At 41.2% G+C, this 15,752-nt stretch overlaps 1 protein-coding gene across 1 annotated transcript; it reads left to right on the plus strand.

The window, feature by feature from the left end:
• The first annotated feature begins 8,170 nt into the window (after positions 1 to 8,170).
• On the plus strand, positions 8,171 to 13,248 carry LOC307132230 (nuclear factor 7, brain-like). Its single transcript, XM_079826401.1, has 6 exons — positions 8,171 to 8,814; positions 9,385 to 9,480; positions 10,263 to 10,493; positions 10,571 to 10,593; positions 10,675 to 10,793; positions 12,245 to 13,248. Exons 1-6 carry the CDS (start codon positions 8,419 to 8,421, stop codon positions 12,739 to 12,741), a joined length of 1,362 nt encoding a protein of 453 aa, XP_079682527.1. The 5' UTR covers positions 8,171 to 8,418; the 3' UTR covers positions 12,742 to 13,248.
• The last annotated feature ends 2,504 nt before the right edge of the window (positions 13,249 to 15,752 follow it).

Raw genomic sequence — 15,752 nt, forward strand, 5'->3', positions numbered from 1 at the left:
CAAATTCTTTCATAAACGCACATGTGGACAAGTCAAGGAACTTCGATCTGATAATGGAAAGAAATTTGTAGGAGCAGATCGTGAACTAAGAGTTGCCATTAAGGAATGGAATCAGTGTAAAATCAATGATGTCCTTCAGAAAGGAGTGAAATGGACGTTCAACCCCCCCGACCGGATCACATTATGGATGGGCATGAGAGAGGTTAATTAGATTTGTGCTGGAAGTTCTGAATTCTACCTTAAACGTGAAGAGTCTGGATGAAGAAGGCCTACGAAGTGGATGCTATTATTAATGGTCGCCAATCACCAAAGTATCCACAGACCCACGTGACCTGGAAGCATTAACAAACACCTGTTGCTTTTTATTTATTTATTTGTTTTTAAGTGAAGTGAGGCTTGAAGTGAGAATTTGCGCTCTGCATTTAACCCATCCGAGTGCACACACACAGCAGTGAACACACACACACAGCAGTGAACACACACACAGAGCAGTGGGCGGTGCCCTGGGAGCAGTTGGGGGTCCGATGTCTTGCTCAAGGGTCTCACCTAGGTTGTGGTATTGAGGGTGGAGGAGAGCGCTGGTTATTCACTCCCCCCACAGACAATTCCTGCCGGACCTGAGACTCGAACCCGCAACCTTCAGGTTACAAGTGCGACTCTCTAACCATTAGGCCACGACTGCCCCGTGGACTCCTTTTGAAGAATTAAACCACCCGGAGAATTAAAAAAGATGATGCTTATGCTCGTAAACGATGGAAACAGGTCCAGTACATGTCAGATTTGTTCTGGAAGAGATGGGTCCATGAGTACTTACCGCAGCTTCTAGAACATCAGAAATGGTCAAGAGACAAACACGACTTTAAACCAGGAGACCTAGTGCTTATAGTGGATAACACAGCACCTGGAAACTCTGGGCTTATGGGACCCATAACTCAAACCTTTCCAGACAGAAGAGGATTTGTGCATCATGTGCAAGCTAAGACAAAAGCAGCCGATAACTATAGGTCTGTCTTCTACAAGCAGAAGATGGATAACTTCACTCTTTACCTGACATTTGACTTTGACTATGTATGAACACTTTTTAGGCTTGACTTATTACAAGATTTTCTTGTTTTATTCTTTTTGGGAAGAAGAAATGTACATTTATATGATGTTGTTAATGAATTATTAATTTGATAAATTAATGTATCTAGTAGACATGAAAGTGTTAATAGATTTTGCTTATGTCACGTGTTCACGGTGGGTGGGGGTTGCATGATTACGTAGTAATGTGAATATTAGTGACCTGTTCACAGATTGAAAGGGAGAGGGGGTGAGCAGGGACGATGTATTCTTTGTTGACCACAAAACTTTATACCATCATGAAATATCAGTCTGTTCAATAAAGAAAAGCCATCAAAAGAACTTTTTGCCTCACCAATATATTATATTCTGTGCACAAATGCATATCGTCTCTGTCTTAGTCTCTCAGTGGCTTTTAACAAGAGTAGCCACTATAAGGGTTTTGAGGTTATTTATTTGTTAGTATTTGTAAATTTCCATCCATTAGCCCAAAAACCGAAAACTAATGACGTGGTCAAAAGGAATTCTGCGTGTAAGCCTTTTCAGCCTTTCGGTGAAGTTCTTTTAATTTATTGATATCTCATTTTAAATCTGACTCCATTAATAATTTTATCTGACTCCAATTCTATCTGACTCCATAAAGTGTGTTACATTTAGAGTTTATCAGCTGATTTGAAGATTAGTTGCGATTTAATTTAGATCAATGATTTTTCGTAGTATCACTTATTTTCAAATATTAATATCCTCCATGGGGCACGGAGTCTCAAATAGGCTAAGCGTCCGGATTTCGCTTGCTCTAACGGTCACAGATTAGTCAGTTCTGATATTACAGAGGATTGCAGGGTGAACTATCTTACCTCTAAGTGAGTCACACATATGCACTCATAATAAAACATGTAATTTTAGTGATAGTCACGGAAACTGCAACTTATAATAACAGTGGCAGGTCAGAAATCAGGTTTTCCCTCATGCATGGCTCAATGCTCCCGCTATGGAGTTCCCAGTATGGCCTGCCCTGGCAGAGAGATCTGCGGTAACCCCTACAAAACCCCGCATGGACATGAATAAAATAATGATTTCAGAAAGATACAGAATAAATCAAGATTAACATTTATTTTGGCCAGACAGGAAAAGTAAATACGTAAACAAGAATCCATGGTACACAACTGATCAGCGTAAAAACATAAAACACAATTGCAAAGCAATATGAAAATAATTTAAAAGAGTCATCATGTCTGGCACATCTACATGCAGTTTGCACGGGGGGGTCTGATTGCAGAATATTCCCCCTGAGAGTTAGAACATCCAACCTTAAATACTCCAACTAGAACAAAAGGGTTGTAAATATTTTCAACACCCCCACCTGGTTTTGGGGGAGTGGATCAGATATCTTTGAAGAGACTACTCAAAGGAGAACTGAATTCTCATTAGTTTTCCAATCTTTCTAATACTACCATTGACTGCAGTGAAACTGAGACCATTTTACCATTCGCACTGAGACCTTTAAAAAGACATCAAACATGAAAAGGATAAAACAATACATTTACAAATAACATAATCACTGATATATCTGCATTTGGTGACTTGAAACCAGGACAAGGAGAGGGCAAAATGGGGAGGGGGGAGGAATGTTTGTCAGGGTGTTGTCACAGTTTCTGTGAGATCTTTTCCTCAAGATTAGTGACTTTTATTGTTCAATTGCTGAGGTATGTATCTCAGCTTTTGTCTTAGCACCAAAACCGACTCTTACAGACGGCCCCTGGCCCATTGGGACAAATTCAGATTAGTTCCCAAGGGGACATACTTGGACATTCCTTGTTTCCATATTTTGGATGTAATTTCCGAAGTGTTCATGGTGCTGATCCTGGAGTTAACAGCACAAATCAATGGGTGCCGGATTCAAGCAGTCACCTGAAATAACAACATTAAGACAGGCTGAACATGAAGATGAAAACACTGCTGAAATACACCTCAGCGGCACAGTTCCTTTAGGTGTAGGCGTACTGTGCTGATTGGATGCTGAAGCAATTAGGCAGGATATCTGTTATCCCGTTGGTCAGGTTTGTTTCCACCTGCCGATGATTGTGATGGTTTTCAGTCTGTAGAATGACTTGTTGTCCCAAGTCAGTTGCGTTAGTAAGCATGAGCAGAAAGTGTCAGTGGAAAGTGTCTTTACACTTTGAGGAAACATCTGTGCCCTCCCCAGGATACTTATCAATAGCTGACCCTTAGAGAAATCCTCGGTCACCTTCAAGCAGAAGGTTTGGTGTGCCGGGCAGGTCAGATCTCCATGGGTGAAGGAATCATTTCACTGATGATGCTCCATCGTGTGCTAGACACCTGAACAAATTCTGAATAACCATGCAATAATTGAACACCGATGACTTTGTGGTTATTGTGAGATGGAAAAAGAGAGTTGTTGGATAATCACAAGAACATCAAAATAACAACACATGATAAACTCTTGTCAGAAGTGCGAGTGGTAAAAACGGTCTCATTTCTCAGTGTCATATATTTAGTGAGCAAGTCTCATTTGATCGCCAGATTCTTCAATACCACTAGTGATATTGAAGTGGAATTTAAACATGGTCTGGATGAATTGAAGGAAGGGTATCAAAACAGAACAGTCAATAGAACAGTAGGTTTACCAGCAGTGTGCATAATTAAAATATATCACATAATTAAACATGGAAATACACAATTGGATAATTGCCATTATAAAATTGTTTGTATCAGTTGTTTTAAATGCAAATCATTATTGAATTCTTATGTTTCAATCAGATTACTTAGAGAATGAGATTTACAGAAAAAGAGATTTAAAATCTTTAGTTAAACTTTGGCACTCATCTTCTGCGCATTTGATGTACAGGCGCTGTCACACTCAATGATGCAGGTCTGACTGAGAATTGTTTACTTCATTTATGGAAATGCCTGCATCCCAGATCTAAGTCTTTAGATATATTTTATTGTCATTAGCCATATGTTGGAAACTAGGGGCCCTTCCAGTTTTCAACAATGCCAAGGACTGGACATATTAAACATTTTGTCCATCAGTTTACTGATCAATTAATTGTCCATTAATTAATGTGTGACAAAGCCATGCACATGTTTTATGCATCTTGCAGTGTTTACATACAGGAAGTTGACATGGCTGTAAGCCGTAAAATTATTCAAACCAAATAAAAGGTAATTATGAAAATAAAATTATTCAAACCAAATAAAAGGTAATCATGAAAAATAATTCATTTTGTCCTGTATGTATGAAGATTAATAGTGTATGATAAATTTGCACTATGTGTATGATTTTGGCCTGGATAGTCCCATGATCTATGCCAGGAAAAATGTGTTGTGCGGTGATAGAATTAAGGATGTGTGTTGTGTATGGATGTGTATAGGAGATGGGTGGTGTCTATCCTACCATAATCTGTGTTGTATAATTTTATTCCAGTTTTTATACTGGGAGGCCATTTAACTATGTGTGCTGTGAGGTGTGAATGGCTTCATGAAGTCTCTTCCCTCCCATCTCCTAGATGTTAAGTTGTGTGTGTGTGTCTTGACTTCAGACCCAGTGGAATCTGGATCTGAAGGGTGGCAGCCATTCACCTGAAAGGAAAACAAGCACAGAGCGAAATACAATTTAATCTTGAACCTTTACACAAATTTAATTAAGATAGATGAGGCTATCTTATTTTTTCTTTACTGGTCTTAGCCAGATAGATTGTTGTAGATGGCTTTAACCTGTTACGGTTTTATGCCATTAGGAGAAAATTTGTTGTAGTTTACAAATACATGTATCATAATCATGATCATGTTTCTGTAAAGAAAAAGGTTAGATAAACTGATTTATAATGGTCAGATCTGACTATGTGTAAATGCAGTAAGACCAGTTGCACCTTAAGTTGCTGTTGCAGTTGTGTTTACACAATCTGCTGTATTGTGATTTTATCACACTCAGGTCCCCTGGGGCAATCTCATTAAATGATGCTGTTTATACAAGTCAGATCTGTGTTTAGAGCATCGGGCCACCAGGTGTTAATGGTGTCATTTGAACTCTTGACCCTTTGGATCTCTGTGTGTCCCCTGTAGAGTGAATGCCTTTAGTTAACATAACACACAACTTTCATCACATTCCCAGTAAAATGACTTCCCCAATCAGGTTCCATGTAATCTGACGCACCCAGAGAGGAATTTGCTAACACTTGCGAGTTTCTTTGCAATGGAAAACTTGTACCTCCCCTTTCTCATTGGGTTGAGATCAATGAAATGTAAATTATTAGGCCTTGCCTGAATTCAACCTATTCAAGTTACAACAATCAGGTTACTCATTTAACTGGGCATTGTAATTTTTCTCATTTAAATTATTGCACAAATAGAAGGTACAGAAGTTCTTTCTCTTTAGGTTTTTTCCTCTTCAGTTTCTTCCTTCACAATTCTGTCCTTAACCATTTATATTCTCCTTCCCATCATTTCAACACTAATAATGCTCTTGCCTCCCTACTTGCACATCCCATCTTTCTACATTCTAATCCTTCTCATACTTTCCCAACCTTCTTTCCTCTTCTAAATAATGCTGAATTTATCCTGAGATTAAAACCATTTCTGGCATTTATAATATAATTTACATTATAATCATAATATAAATCATATTATATTAAAATAGTATGAATTAAATAATCATTTTATTTGCTGGTCTCAAGAGGATCTCTGCTGAGTCATTTGTCCATAATAATCTGTCATCATCTCACTGATCTTTAGATTGGCCCTGCAGCTGCTGCTGTGCTGGCCTGATCATTGGGTGCACAGCAATAAGACCAAACTGGAAGCCAGTTATAAACTTAGTTGCTGTGAACGCTCAATAAACTGCAAACACTGAGAGCATAGACCAAATAATTGCTCAATTCAAAGATTTTTGTGACCACACAATATAGTGCATATGAAATTTGCATATGAAAAGGAAGGTTTGACAAACACAGGTTTGATGGAGAAAGCTAAAGATTATCTTTGGTCTGTTAATTTTCTCAGTCTCTTCTGAGACATTAATAAACACACAAAAGTGCAGTGATTGCAAAGTCTGAAGTAAGACCATAGTAAAACGCTATATTTTATAAGACATTTATAATTGTGACATCAGACCTGAACCAGTTTTGTCCACCTTCACATTTTACACACAAAGGATTCCAGTGAGATCGTTTCAATGTTATTTTAGCTCATCGACTCACAAGATTTCATTCACAAGTTAACGTGACCATTTGTTCTTTTTCTTTGCCGCGTTGTTGCAGCAAAGCAAATTAACAAATGTAACTGGACATTTTCCTCAGAATTCAAGGTTTTAATTTACAGAGCTCTCTTGAGTACAGAAATAAAATTTCCTCTCTTGCTGCGTGTGCAAACAAGGAGAATTTTAAAGCAAGGGATATCATTTCTACTCTACGCTGTTGCTTTCATGTCCCTGATAAGCAATATGGTTGTCTTCTTTTCACGCCCCATCAGATTTATACAGTATTCAGTACTATACACTCCCAACATTTATAAAAGGCAAATAAGAATGGACTTACCATACCAGCTGAAGAAAGAGAAGAAGATCAAACCTCTCGCTTGTGGCAATCCCAATATTTAGCTGAAAAGACACTCGCCACCACCGGGAGATCACGTCGAGGTCACCACTGTAAATTTCCATCCATTAGCCCAAAAACCGAAAACTAATGACGTGGTCAAAAGGAATTCTGCGTGTAAGCCTTTTCAGCCTTTCGGTGAAGTTCTTTTAATTTATTGATATCTCATTTTAAATCTGACTCCATTAATAATTTTATCTGACTCCAATTCTATCTGACTCCATAAAGTGTGTTACATTTAGAGTTTATCAGCTGATTTGAAGATTAGTTGCGATTTAATTTAGATCAATAATTTTTCGTAGTATCACTTATTTTCAAATATTAATATCCTCCATGGGACCCGGAGTCTCAAATAGGCTAAGCGTCCGGATTTCGCTTGCTCTAACGGTCACAGATTAGTCAGTTCTGATATTACAGAGGATTGCAGGGTGAACTATCTTATCTCTAAGTGAGTCACACATGTGCACTCATAATAAAACATGTAATTTTAGTGATAGTCACGGAAACTGCAAATTATAATAACAGTGGCAGGTCAGAAATCAGGTTTTCCCTCATGCATGGCTCAATGCTCCCGCTATGGAGTTCCCAGTATGGCCTGCCCTGGCAGAGAGATCTGCGGTAACCCCTACAAAACTCCGCATGGACATGAATAAAATAATGATTTCAGAAAGATACAGAATAAATCAAGATTAACATTTATTTTGGCCAGACAGGAAAAGTAAATACGTAAACAAGAATCCATGGTACACAATTGATCAGCGTAAAAACATAAAACACAATTGCAAAGCAATATGAAAATAATTTAAAAGAGTCATCATGTCTGGCACATCTACATGCAGTTTGCACGGGGGGTCTGACTACAGAATATTCCCCCTGAGAGTTAGAACATCCAACCTTAAATACTCCAACCAGAACAAAAGGGTTGTAAATATTTGCAACACCCCCACCTGGTTTTGGGGGAGTGGATCAGATATCTTTGAAGAGACTACTCAAAGGAGAACTGAATTCTCATTAGTTTTCCAATCTTTCTAATACTACCAGTGACTGCAGTGAAACTGAGACCATTTTACCATTCGCACTGAGACCTTTAAAAAGACATCAAACATGAAAAGGATAAAACAATAGATTTACAAAATACATAATCACTGATATATCTGCATTTGGTGACTTGAAACCAGGACAAGGAGAGGGCAAATGGGGAGGGTGGAGGAATGTTTGTCAGGGTGTTGTCACAGTTTCTGTGAGATCTTTTCCTCAAGATTAGTGACTTTTATTGTTCAATTGCTGAGGTATGTATCTCAGCTTTTGTCTTAGCACCAAAACCGACTCTTACATATTTTTGTATTTTCATTGTTCTTTTGTGTTTTATCCAATGCTTTACGACATTATACTTTAATGTTTCAATGCAAGTTCCCTTTGAATACAAGCTGAAGAAATCCTGTCATTCCTGTTTGTCCTGTTTGAACACACCCACAGGTGATCATGAACTCCTCCCTCTCACAACACTTACCAGGAAGAGACTGACTTGTTATTTCTCCTTTCTGTCATACCGACTCTCTCTCTCAACAGCAATAAAGAATCAGCGATCAGTGGAGAACGAAGAGAAACTCTTTACAGAAGGAGTTTGTGAAGTTTGTTTCTGAACAGACAGCAGATCTTTGTGATTCTCATTGTGATTCATGTTTGAAGCCGTCGTTCAGGAAGTGAAAGTAAAGTTCAGATTGCTGGAGCTCAAACAGTGAGAATGGATTCACTGTCTGTAGAAGAGCTTTCTTGTCCCGTGTGCTGTGAAATCTTCAAGGCTCCTGTTCTTTTATCCTGTAGTCACAGTTTCTGTAAAGAGTGTCTTCAACAGTTCTGGAGAAGCAAGAGAACTCAGGAGTGTCCCGTCTGCAGGAGAAGATCCTCAAGAGATGAACCTCCAACTAATCTGGTGTTAAAGAACTTGTGTGAGTCGTTCCTGAAGACGAGAAATGAGAGGCTTTCATCAGGATCTGAGGAGATCTGCAGTTTACACAGTGAGAAACTCAAACTCTTCTGTCTGGAGGACAAACAGCTGGTGTGTTTAGTGTGCAGAGATTCACAACAACACGACAATCATAAATTCAGACCCATCAGTGAAGTGGTTTCATCATATAAGGTAAGACAAATGTCTCTTGTTCCTCATGGAAAGAACAATAATTAGTCATAAACACAGATTTCACATTCATGCACTCAGTATTTCTCATTTTACTCATCTTCAGGAACATTTACTGTGCTGTGAAAAACTATTTGCCCCTCCTCAATTCTTCTGTTTCTGTGTCTCATACTAAATAGTAGATGTTCAAACAAAATACAACATAAAACAAAGGCAACCTCAGTAAACACAGAATACAGTTTTCAACTCATATCACCCGTGTGAAAAACTAATCACCCCTTCATCAGCGATAACTGCAGCGAATGCTTGAGCTGACTGGAGATCAGTCTTTCACAGCGCTCTGCTGGATCTGACCCACTTCTCTTTGCAGAACTGCTTTAGTTCAGTCACATTGGAGGGTTTTCAAGCATGAACTGCCTGTTTAAGGTCCTGCCACATCATCTCAATCGGGTTCAAGTCAGGACTCCAGAACTTGAGTTGAGCTTTTCTGAGGCATTCAGAGGTGGATTTACTCTGTGCTTTGAATCATTGTCTTGATGCTTGAGCTTCAGCTGTATTTCTGTTCAATTCTAGGAGGAGCTTAATACAGCACTGAAGTCCTTACAGAAGAAACTTAAACGCAATAAAAACATTAAAGGAGAGTTTGAGAAAACAGCTCAACACATCAAGGTGAGGAAACAGAGTCAAGAGTCATTTTCATCACAGCTGTAGGATCTCTATATGTAAGGAATAATTGACGACGGGCCGTTCAAGTGATGCGGTCACGACGTGAAGCGGAGTCAATTACGCTTATACTACGGTTACCACACCTCAAGACATCGATCCGATGATATATTTAAAGGGATTTGTCCGGTTTTTGTACTTAAATCGCTATTGTGAGTAGGACTATTTCTTCCGTGTCTCATCCAACGGCTCTTTTGCTAGTTCCGAAACGTCATTTTATAGCTGTTAACGGAGGCTTGAGCCGTTGATAGCATTCTGCTGCAGTTATTAATGAAGTTATTAGAAAGAGAGCGAGAGCAACAGAGGCACGTAGAGAGAGAGAGAGAGAGAGAGAGAGAGAGAGAGAGCAAGCGCTTGTGTGAATTAGCTACCTCTGTGCGTCTCTAAACAGCGCTGTTATTACCTCGCTAGTGAAAAAATGTCATGTGTAGCCTTTAAGTTGCTACACTATATAGGCTAACTGATAAAATCATCAGGGCAGCGCTGACAACACCCTTTTGTGCAAACTGTAGTGCGTGTGCGAGCATGTGTTATTGCAGTAATGAGACAGAAAAACTTGCCTTTGATGTCTTTCCGTTTGTTGGTTTTCATCTGGACATAAATGACGAGCAGCGTCTGCTTCTGGAGCCGTTATATGTCGGGTATGGGAGTTTCTCTCTGCTATGAATGATGTGAAGTGTTGATGTGTGTGGATGGAGATGATTGAAGTGAATGTGATGTGATTTCAGGCTCAAGCTGAGCACACAGAGTGTCAGATTAAACAGCAGTTTGAGAAGCTTCATCAGTTTCTCAGAGATGAAGAAGAAGCTACAATCACTGCACTGAGGAAGGAAGAGGAGCAGAAGAAGCAGATGATGAAGGAGAAGCTGGAGGAGATGAACACACACATCTCAGCTCTTTCACACACAATCAAAGACATGGAGGAGATGATGAGAGCTAGTGACGTCTGCTTTCTGAAGGTCTGATTTCAGATCATTGGTTGATCATTGGTTCATTGATTGAGTTCTTGATGATAAATGGTGTGTTTGTTCTGCAGGAGTTTCCAGTCTCAAAGGAAAGGTGAGTGATCTGCTCCTGTCTCTGGTCTCTCTGGTTCTGATCCAAAGCCACTGCAGTTCTGACTCCTGAATGTTCTTCCAGAGTCCAGAGCTCACAGCCGGATCCACAGATGGCTTCTGGAGCTTTGATTCATGTGCCACGGTACTTGGGCAACCTGCCGTTCAGAGTCTGGAAGAAGATGCAGGACATCGTCCAACACAGTGAGTCTGACTGCGCACGCGCACACACACACACACACACACACACACACACACACACACACACACACACACACACACACACACACACACACACACGTTTGTTTTTGTGAAATGTGAGGACATTCCATAGGCGTAATGGTTTTTATACCGTACAAACCGTATTTTCTATCCCCTTACACTGCCCCTAAACCTACCCATCACACACACACACACACACACACACACACACACACACACACACTGCCCCTGCCCCTAAACCTAGCCCTCACAGGAGACTGTGCAGTTCACTTTCTGTGAAAAAAACCTCATTCTGTGATTTATAAGCATTTTGAAAAGTGAGGACATGGGGAACGTCCTCATATTTCACCCTCTTTTTGTAATACCTATGTCATACCTATGTCATTATACACATTTGTGTCCTGATATTTCACAAAAACATGCCCACACACACACACACACACACACACACACACACACACACACACACACACACACACACACACACACACACACACACACACACACACACACACACACACACAGAGTGCTTTTGGTTGGTTTGGTAGGTTGGTTTTGGATAAATTGGGACCTTTTAGACTCCAAAAAGTCTTTTTGCCTCCCTTTGGTTTTATAAAATGATCTTTTGAACCCGACATGGTACGATGAAGATTCTTTTTTCCAGTCTTTGGAGTAAAAAACACTTCCAAAAGAAGTCCAGAGCACACAGAGCTTTAGTTCTGCTCTTTCAAACACAATATTGATTGTTTTATTAAGGGCTTTCCTTTAAAATGACACCAGATGTATTTATTTACTGTATGTGCCCTTAAAGCCCTTAAAAAGCCCCTTAAAGCCCTTAAAACTCTCATGTGTGTGGAGATGGTGAACTGATATGCAGAAGGTTGCTGGTTCGATCCCAGCGGTCACCACCAGTGTGTCCTTGAGCAAGGCACTTTACTCCACATTGATTGTCCCTGTAATAAGTGCACTCTAAGTCGCTTTGGATAAAAGCGTCTGCCAAATGCATACATGGAAATGGAAATGTGAGTAAGGGAAGAGTTGAAGGGGTTAAACACTGATGATGAAGATGAGTGTGAAACTAATAACAGCACTGACAGAGATCAGAGGAAATGTGTTTGATCAACAGGATCATAATTCATAATAATCACAGTGTGAACACAGTGTCTGAGTGTGTTCCGTCTCGATCAACAGGATCATAATTCATAATAATCTGAGTGTGTTCAGTCTCGATCAACAGGATTATAGGTCAGTAGCAATACTTTGTAATTCATAATAATCACAGTGTGAACACAGTGTCTGAGTGTGTTCAGTCTTGATCAACAGGATTATAGGTCAGTAGCAATACTTTGTAATTCATAATAATCTGTGTGTGTTCAGTCTTGATGATGATATGAAGATCAGAATAAAAGCATCTGTTGATTGTGTCTCATCAGCTCCTGTGATTCTGGATCCAAACACGGCGAATCCACGTCTCGTCCTGTCTGATGATCTGACCAGTGTGAGGAACAGCGGGAACAAACAACCTCTTCCTGATAATCCAGAGAGATTTAACTGGGATCTCTGTGTTCTGGGTTCAGAGGGTTTTAACTCAGGAACACACAGCTGGGATGTGGAGGTTAAAGAGAGTTACAGGTGGATTCTTGGAGTAACTACAGCATCAAACCAGAGGAAGGGACGGGGTTTCTTCAACACTAATGTCTGGTGTGTGGAGTATGATCAGTTAGGACTCTCTTTAGGTTCTGGTTTTCGTGTTAGACAGAAGCTTGATCGTGTGAGAGTGTGTGTGGACTATGACAGAGGAACAGTGTCATTCTCTGATCCTGTAACTAACACACATCTACACACACACACAACCTCCTTCACTCACACACTCTTTCCATTCTTCAGGTGTCCTGTCTCTCTGAGGATCTTAGCAGTCAATAGTCAGTAAACGTCACTCCTGTAGGTCTGGATCTTCCTGCTTTCATCAGTTTCCAATATTTAATCCATATCTCATGAGTGAAGTTGATCTGAATATCAGTCCAAAGGCTGTGATTGGGCCGTGATGATCACATGACTGATATCCAGCACTACAGCCACACTCACACGCTCATATTGCTTTCATACAACAGATCAATAAACCAGAAGTTTTCATTGATATTCCACTTCACACAATTACACCGATTAGAGATCCTTTCAGCATTCATGTTTTCAGGATAATTGACATTTACCAGATTCATTCTCTCTAGTTTTCACATGTTAATTATACAGTCACTGAAGCAGTTAATTGAGTTTTTGTTGTAAATTAATAATAATTTCAGTCATAGAGGTTATGATGATGTGTATAAATTAAATATAAAAGCTTAGTGTAGAAATGCTTGATTCAGCCGATTACAGATCACGGCCGTATGTATAACACTTGTCAGAAATGCTCTTCAGAATAAAGTCTTAAGCTTTGACTTCAGTGTCAGAAATCAATCATTTCAAACTCCAGTTGAACATTGATGCTGCTCATGTGTTTCTGTGTGTGTGTGTCTGCTGATGTACTGTTGGCTCGGTGATGTGACGTGAGTGTCATGGATACTCCAGCATCTGCAGGAAGCCCACAGTCCTCATGAAGCGCTCGCTTCTGCTGAACATGTTGAAGCTCCGCTGGCGTTTTCCGGGTCTGGTCTCTGCCTTGTCTCTCCGTCTTCAAGGATGTTGTTGTTCCCGGACTCCTTGTGAGGATCCCTGGGTGTGGTTCTCGGTTTGCCTGACCTTCGTCTGCCCATTGCGGTCCCGGCTTCACCGAGTCTCCCTGCCTGCTTCTTCTTTTCAGTTTGCTGTTGAACTGTATCACTGAGAGTCTGTTAATAAATTCCTTTTTGCACTCGCAATTGGATCTTCTGTTATTTTCTAGTAGTGTTTCGTGGCAGAACGAACTGACCAGCATGGATCCAGCGAGAAGCACGGATCTACAGGATTATCTTGCAAGGAGCGCTCAAAGGATGGATCAGCAGGACGAACAAGCACTCGCCACGGCTCGTGCTGTACAGGCATTGGTGAAGCAGGTGTCCGAGCTCAATACCCAGGTACAACATCTATCAGCACCCACTGCACCACCCACACCGCCTGTCCCTCTCCAACTTCCTCCAGCGAGTGGTCAACACGAGCCACGGATACCGACACCCGAGAGATATTCTGGTGAGCCCAATCTATGTCGTCCACACCGCCTGTCAGGACATTATCTTCGAGACCTCCCAGTAAAAGACCAAGCCCGACAGTAGGCAAGGGGTTACTGTTGGGTGGAAAGTCTGTCATTTCTGTCTCTCCTACTGTAATCAATGGTAGGGATCTTGAGCTGGTGGATGAGTATAGGTATTTGGGTACAGTGATTGATAATAAACTTAATTTTGACACCAACATTGATGCCATTTGTAAAAAGGTCCAACAACGTTTACTTTTCCTAAGGAAAATGAATTCCTTTAAAGTATGTAAAGTGCTAATGACACTGTTTTATCAGAGTTTTATTGAATCTGTTATTTCGTACTGTGTCATTGTATGGTGTGATTGTATTACCTTGTCCTGTAGAAACCGAGTGACCAAGTTAATTAAGATTTCAACAGATATCACTTCAAGACATTTTTAAAGAGCGCATTGTTAAAAAAGCCTATGTGATAATTAATTCCCCTTCCCATCCATTACATAGAGAGTTTGTGGTACTTCCATCAGGTCGTAGATATAGAGCAATGGGGGGGAGAACTAAGAGGTTCAAACACTCATTTATACCGACTGCGATTTCTATGTTAAATCAACGGTAATCATAGATAATATGCTGTCAATTTTAAATGAATGTCTATGTGTGTGACTGTATAAATGTTATGTGTGTGGCACCTGTGCAAACTAAATTTCCTAAACGGATGAAATAAATAAACTGAACTGAACTGATATCTATGGGCGAATCCTCATCAGCCACTCTCCTCTCGGTAAGACTGCAATGGGCAGCGGGATTCCACTGCTGTCAGGCGCTAGTGGATTCAGGAGCAGAGGGCAACCTGTTGGACATTTTTCTGGCCAAGCGTCTCAACAGTCCTGTGGTTCCTCTTAAAGAGACTATTTTGTTGCATTCTCTAGGCGGACACAGATTACCAGACATCACCCACACTACGGGTACGCTCACACTCATCACTGCCAGTAATCACACCGAACAGACTTTTTTTTAAATTTCCAGGTCCCCCCTCGTGCCAATCGTATTGGGTCATTGTGGCGAGGTGGACGAGCGAGAGACATGGGAGGAGCGAGGGAGATCGGTGTGCGTGATTGAGAATGAACGTCACCTGCGAGGCACACCGGTCTCGAGTCCTCTCATGAGGGAGCACGGAGACATAAAAGGACGAGCGACTCAAATGAAGGACGAGAGAGGACAAGGCCTGGATTTTAAGTTGTATTTTATTTATGTTTTGTTATGTGTGTGCGGCAGTCGTCCGTGAGGGGCTGCCGCTTTTACTTTCACTTTGTTTGTTTGTTTATTTAATTAAAGTTTGTTCTATTGTTCGCCGGTTCCCGCCTCCTTCTTCCCACACGAACAAACATCGTTACACTGGTGCCGAAGCCCGGGAGGAAGGAGAGACATGCTGTCGAAGAGCCCTCGCTGCTGAGGGGGATCGCAGTGCTGAGGAGGTCGGGTAGCGTGGATGCGTGAAGACCGCGAGGAGCTGCCCGAGGCGGTGGTGCTGGAGCGAATGAAGATCCGGTGGGACGGAGAACTCGCTGCCGTGCCCCTGGGTCGAGGTGGGGGGGCTGCCGTCCGAGAGGGAGCGGAGGAATCGCCAGCGCTTGCCCTGAGCCGGAGCCTGCTGCCGTCCGCCATGTTGGGGAGGAGCAGGGAGCGCGGGAATGGGATTCGCTCCGGCTGCCCTCGACAGGAGGAGCCACCGCCGGCCGCCAGGGGGCGGAGGAGGATCGAGCCGTCCACCGAGC

Source organism: Gobio gobio (assembly GCF_949357685.1).
Source record: "Gobio gobio genome assembly, chromosome: 1".
NCBI lineage: Eukaryota > Metazoa > Chordata > Actinopteri > Cypriniformes > Gobionidae > Gobio > Gobio gobio.